This window comes from Pelophylax lessonae, assembly GCF_965119305.1.
Source record: "Pelophylax lessonae genome assembly, chromosome: 11".
In the NCBI taxonomy this organism is placed as follows: domain Eukaryota; kingdom Metazoa; phylum Chordata; class Amphibia; order Anura; family Ranidae; genus Pelophylax; species Pelophylax lessonae.
The window spans coordinates 92,256,022-92,262,021 of record NC_138778.1 but is presented as its reverse complement, the minus strand read 5'-3'; the positions used below and the strand labels follow the sequence as shown (position 1 = coordinate 92,262,021).

The 6,000-nt window shown below is 44.1% G+C and overlaps 1 protein-coding gene across 1 annotated transcript in view; it reads right to left on the bottom strand.

Annotated features, from left to right (window-relative positions):
* Nucleotides 1-580: 580 nt before the first annotated feature.
* Nucleotides 581-6,000, bottom strand: part of LOC309566665 (melanoregulin-like) — a 145,428-nt gene continuing 140,008 nt past the window's right edge. The window contains exon 5 of the mRNA XM_082271908.1: nucleotides 581-854. Coding sequence (XP_082128034.1) covers nucleotides 633-854 — 222 coding nt within the window. The 3' untranslated portion in view covers nucleotides 581-632. The remainder of the gene's footprint in view (nucleotides 855-6,000) is intronic.

The window sequence follows — 6,000 nt, the reverse complement described above, 5'->3', positions numbered from 1 at the left end:
GAATGTAATGGCACTTTTCCACTGCAAGTACGGCTCTACTCGGCCCTGCTTGGCCCGGTTTGCTTTTCCACTGCTGGTACCGCATGGTACGGTGTTGGAACGGTTTGGTACGGTATGGTTTGCCACTTTTCCACTAAAGTAGTACTAAAGTTAAGTGGGTGGGATAACAACGATTCTCTGACCAATCAGTGGCTAGTAGTGACTGCATGCAAAGGATTGTGGGATATGGTACCGGGTATGGTACCTCTTGGAACCACAATCGAGGTGGTACTGTTTTTGAGAGCCGTACCGTTCAGTTCCATGCAGTGGAAAAGCGCCGCCGTACCGTACCGAACCGTTCCTACACCATACCATGCGGTACCAGCAGTGGAAAAGCACAAAAGCGAGCCGAACCGTTCGGTTCCATGCAGTGGAAAAGCGCCATAAGAGTCTCCACTTTCCTTTCAATGGTATTGCCTGTGTCCAATTTCTTTCCTTGGCCAAGTGGGGGAACATTTCTGTTCTGAGCCACTGATACAAAAAGAAAATTGCTGATGAACCAAAACATGTTGCATGCAAAATGGAATATGCTACTTATTTAAAAATTCATTATTTTGAGAGGTTTATGCAATAGGTATGGTGTCTCTTTCATATCACTCAAGCAGGTTGACTAGGAAGCTATTTTCATCCACTTCATCAGCACACTCTTCATCCTTATCTCCACCATCTTCAATATCCTGCCAGCCAGGGCTCACTAAGACTGCTGTACCAGGTTCCACAATTTCCTTCTCACTGCTTGTCAAGTCTTCTGCTGGATAAAACCGCCTGGCTATGGACACAAATTCTGTTCCCATATCAAGAACGATGAGGCGGTCCTGAAACACACAATGTGAAAGTGTTATAAACTGCTTTGAAAGCACAGTTATGTAACCAAATACTCTAGCTTTGCCATTTGCCACTTAGGCACTGTTTATACCTGAGCAATTTTCTGCTTGAGAGTCGGTTCACACAGGCACGACCCGATTTGCGGGGGCGACCTGTGAACGACCTCGGAGCGGCCGGCATTGAAGTCAATGCAGGTCGCTCCCGGTCGCCCCAAAGAAGCTCAGGACCCTTTTTCTAAGTCGGAGCGACTTGTGTCGCTCCTATTAGAACGGGTCCTGTGCTACTCTATGGCAGGCGACCCATGGCGACTTGTCAGGCGACCAGGTCGCCTGACAAGTCGCCCCAGTGTGAACGGGGTCTTAAGCTTGTACAGTAAGGAAAATAATTATTTGATTCCCAGCAGATTTTGTAAGTATGCCCACTTACAAAGAAATGAAGGGTTTATAAATATCATAGGACGGTATATTTTGTTTTAAAACGTTTTATTGAGGTTTCAACAATTGTACAAATAAAACGCAAAAAATACAGGTACATGAAAAATTCTATAACGTTACAAGCAAAAAGTAGTGATCAAACTGTAACAAGTGTCCAAGTGGAAAAACATAAGATAGTATGTTTTGTAAACAATGGTACTCTTAGAGCCCATTCGCATTAGCGTGGTCGGTCGCGGTCCATTGAGTAGTACAGAACCGTTCTAATAGGAGCGGCACAAGTCGCTCCGACTTAAAAAAAAGGGTCCTGTACTACTTTGGGGCGACCTCGGAGCGACTTGCATAGACTTCCATTATGTGAAGTCTCTGCAAGTCACGCCGAAGTCACGGTGCACAGCGGTGCACGCGACTTCACAGGTCGCCCCCCGAAGTCGTGTCGCCTCAATGTGAATGGGCTCTTAAAATGCAGCCTTAATGGAAAAATACATGGCATGATGGAAGAAGACGGCTGAGCCTCCCAAAGGTCCAGGCACCCCCAAGGGGATCTAGCTGTGTCCAGACCAGGTTGGGGGGGGGGGGGCAGATCCGTCTTACATGAGGGGATCCATCAAGTTTCACACCAACTAAGTAGAATTCTGCATCTATGGTATGCAAACTATCTAGTTATGTGGGTATAAGGATATATTAGAGTGCTCGTTACAGAAAAAATGATCATCTAGGCTAATCGTGAGGGGTATCAAAGGACAGCAAAGAGTGAGATAAGAGGGAGGTAGGTAAGGTAAAGAAGAGGGGGAGGGATAGGTGAGGAAATGGCGTATAAAAATTGCTTATAAATGGCGTATATGAATTGCCTTTAGAACCATGGACAAGTTAGAAATCAGGGCGAGGTAGGTCCCATCATTTTAAGGAATTCTGCAGAATCTGAGAAAGCCAACCATGAGGACCAAGTTTTATGTTGTAAAAGATTCTTTGGCCTGAGCTAACAATTCCTCCATGTCCGCTATTTTTTTTTACACGGTTAATCCATTCTCGTGTAGTGGGGGGGTGGGGGAGGGGGGTGATTGTAGACATCCAATGACAGGGGATGCTCATTTTGGCCGCATTAATTAGGTGGAGAGTCAGTCTTTTGTACACAGATTGGGGTATTGAGGTGTGGTGAAGGAGATATTGAGCCAGGGTGTAATCTGGTGTGAATGTAGTTATGTGATGAGAGATTAGACGGTGTATTTCTTTCCAAAATGGTTGTATAAGAGAACAGTCCCACCAGATGTGTAGTAATGCACCCTTTATTTTGTTACATCTCCAGCACAGTGGGGAGATGTCAGGGCAAAATTTGTGGAGTATGTCAGGGGTTCTATACCATTTCGTGTACATTTTTACCCCACTTTTGTGTACCAAGACATTTATTGAGCCCTTGTGGATGTGAGTGTAAATGTCTACCCAGTTTTCTGGTGATGGATATATTGACAAGTCTGATTCCAATTGTCGGCTATTTTTATTTGCTTTGGGATCATATTTTGTGAAGAGCAATGAATAAATGATAAAAATTAGGTGCTTTTGGGGTTCTAATCTGTTACACAGGTCTTCAAAAGGAGTGTGATCTCTAGACCACACCGTGGGTGTACTGGAGCTGTTTAACCACTTGCCATCTGCTCACTAGAGCACTACTGCGGCAAAGTGGCTCGATAACGTCTGGCGACGTAGACCTACGTCGCCAGACATTCCCCTCTCTTGCTCCCGCTGTATTCAGTCACAGCGGGAGTCGGGCCAGGGGAGGAGCAGCGGCGATCGCCGCTGCTCTTCCCCGATCATCGGGGAATCAAGTGTGGAGATCCGCCTACTTGTGTAAACACAAGCGGGATCTCCTAAGTGACAGTGACAGATTGCTGGGTTCAGCATAGCTGAACATGCGATCTGTCCCTGTGTCACTCAGTCACCTCCCCCCACACACGTTAGTAAGCACCAGGCATACATTAACCCCTCCCTCTCCAATAAAATTAACCCCTTCCCTGCCAGTGTCATTTTTACAGTAACAGTGCATATATAGCACTGATTACTGCAGTAATGTCACTGGTACCCCCAAAAGTGTCAAAAATGTCAGTCAAGGGTCTGATCTGTCCGCCGCAATGTCGCAGTCCCGCAAAAAAAAAATCGCAGATCACCGCCATTACTCGTTAAAAAAAAAACACCAAAAATGACAGAAATCTTTCCCTTAGTTAGTAAACGCAATAACTTTTGCGAAAACCAATCAAAATACGCTTATTGTGATTTTTTTTTTACCAAACATAGGTAGCAGAAAACAAATTGGCCAAAAATTTTAAAACATTTTGATTTTTTACATTTTTTTGGGGGGAATTTCATATAAAAAAATGTGAAAAATATTGTTATTTTTTCAAAATTTACGCTATTTTTTTGTTTATAGCGCAAAAAGTAAAAATCGCACAGGTGATCAAATACCACCAAAAGAAAGCTCTGTTTGAGGGAAAAAAAGGACATAAATTTCATTTGGGTACAGCGTCGCACGACCGCGCAATTGTGAGTTAAATTCGCACAGTGCCGAATCGCAAAAAGTGGCCCAGACGTAAGACAGCAAAATCCTCCGATGGTAAAGTGGTTAAGAAATGTCTGATCTGAAGATATTGGAAAAAGGAAATTTTGTGGCTAGGAAATTGTGAACGTATGGTCTTGTATGTGCATAGTGTACCTTTGCCAAATAAAAGTTAAGCCCTGATGGGCGACTCAGGGCAGGGGTTCTCATCATAGGTATATTTTAAACGATAGAGACCGGATATCAACCAAAAATCCAGAAATAAACATGATACAAATGTTAAAATTGAGATGCAGTTCAGTGAGTTAAATAAGTATTTGATCCCCTACCAACCAACAAAAATTCTGCCTCCCACAGACTGGCTACAGTATGTGCTCATGTGGTGCACAGATTAGTCCTGTCAATTCAAGAAGGTGCTCCAAATAACAACTCATTACGTGTATAAAAGACCCCTGTCCACGGAATCTTTCTTCCATTCAAACCTCACCATCATGGACAAGACCAAGGGGTGTCAGGGACAAGGTTGTAGACCTACACAAGGCTGAAATGGGCTACAAAACCATCAGTAAAGGCCCGTACACACGTACCGATCGTCGGCATACAAACGTCGGTGGACGAAGGATCTGCCGATTGTACGCGTGTTAGTATGGTGCCTCCGACAGATGTCTGCGCACAATCCGCGGACAAAAGTCTTTCTTGCAAACATGAAAATATTTGTATGCCGACACCAGAACGGACGATTGTTCGCCTGTCAGTACACAATTCGGCCGACAGACCGCAGATTTGCAAGACTGGGCATGCTCAGAAAATAGAAAACACAGGGAAAGTTAACCATTACATGACATCACTTCTGCAGTCGGCGGACAAAATTCTTGTGCTGTCCTTGTGCTGTCTTTGCACTTTTCAGCAGACACCGACATCCCGGGGAGAAAAGACGAACATTTGTAAGCCGACCATCGGTACGTGTGTACGGGGCTTAAGAAGTATAGTGAGAAGGAGACAACTGTTGGAGCAGGCCCTTCTGAAGTTTGCCAGTGAACATCTAAATGATTCAGAGAAGGATTGGGAGAATGTGCTGTAGTCAGATGAGACCAAAATGGAGCTCTTTGACATTAACCACTTGCCACCCGTATAACTTACATATATGGCGGCAAGGTGGCACTGCTGCTGCTGCTGCAGATCACGTATCTAGTATGTGATCTGACACTTCAGGGTCTGGGGCGTGCAAGAGCGGGCGCCAGCGACCCCCTCCCGCTGTGATAATACACAGCGCACAGCGTCAGCTGATCTGAGAGTACCGTGGACTCTATGTCTGCCCGCACCTGCCGATCATTCAAAATATAGGCAGAACCCCAATCTGCCTATGTAAACAAGACAGGTACAGTAGCTATTCTGTCAGTAGGAGAGATATGGATCCTGCGTTCCTGTAAAACAGGGATCAAGGATCCATGTCTACCCCTAGTAAAAGCACCTCCCACACTACACAAGCACACTAGCTAGGTACACAGGTAACCCTTTGATCACCCCTGATGTTTAACCTCTTCCCAGCCAGGGTCATTAGTACAGTAACTGTGCATATTTTTTAGCACTCATCACTGTATTAGTGTCACTGGTACCCAAAAAGTGTCAGTTACTGTCCGACCGTCTGCCGCAATATTGCAGTCCCACTATAGGTCGCTGATCACCACCACAACTAGTAAAAAAAAATGTGTGTGTGTGTATATATATATATCCCATAGTTTGTACGCCTATTGGGATTTTATTTACCAAAAATATGTAGCAGAATACATATTGGCCTAAACTTATGAAGAAATTAGATTTTTCTAATTTTTATTGGATATGTTTTATAACAAAGTAAAAAATATTGTTTTTTTTTTTTTAACTGTCTGTATTTTTTGCTTATGGTACAAAAAATGAAAACTGCAGAGGTGATCAAATACCACCAAAAGAAAGCTCTATTTTTTGAAATAATGGACATAAGTTATATTTGGGTACAGTGTTGCATGACTGGAGCTGAAGTGGTTAACTCGATGATTGGAGGAAGAAAATTGCTGACTATCACCCTAAGAACACCATCACTACAGTCAAGCACGGAGGTGGAAACATTATGCTTTAGGGCTGGTTCTCTGCTAAAGGTATAGGCTGACTTTGAGGCAA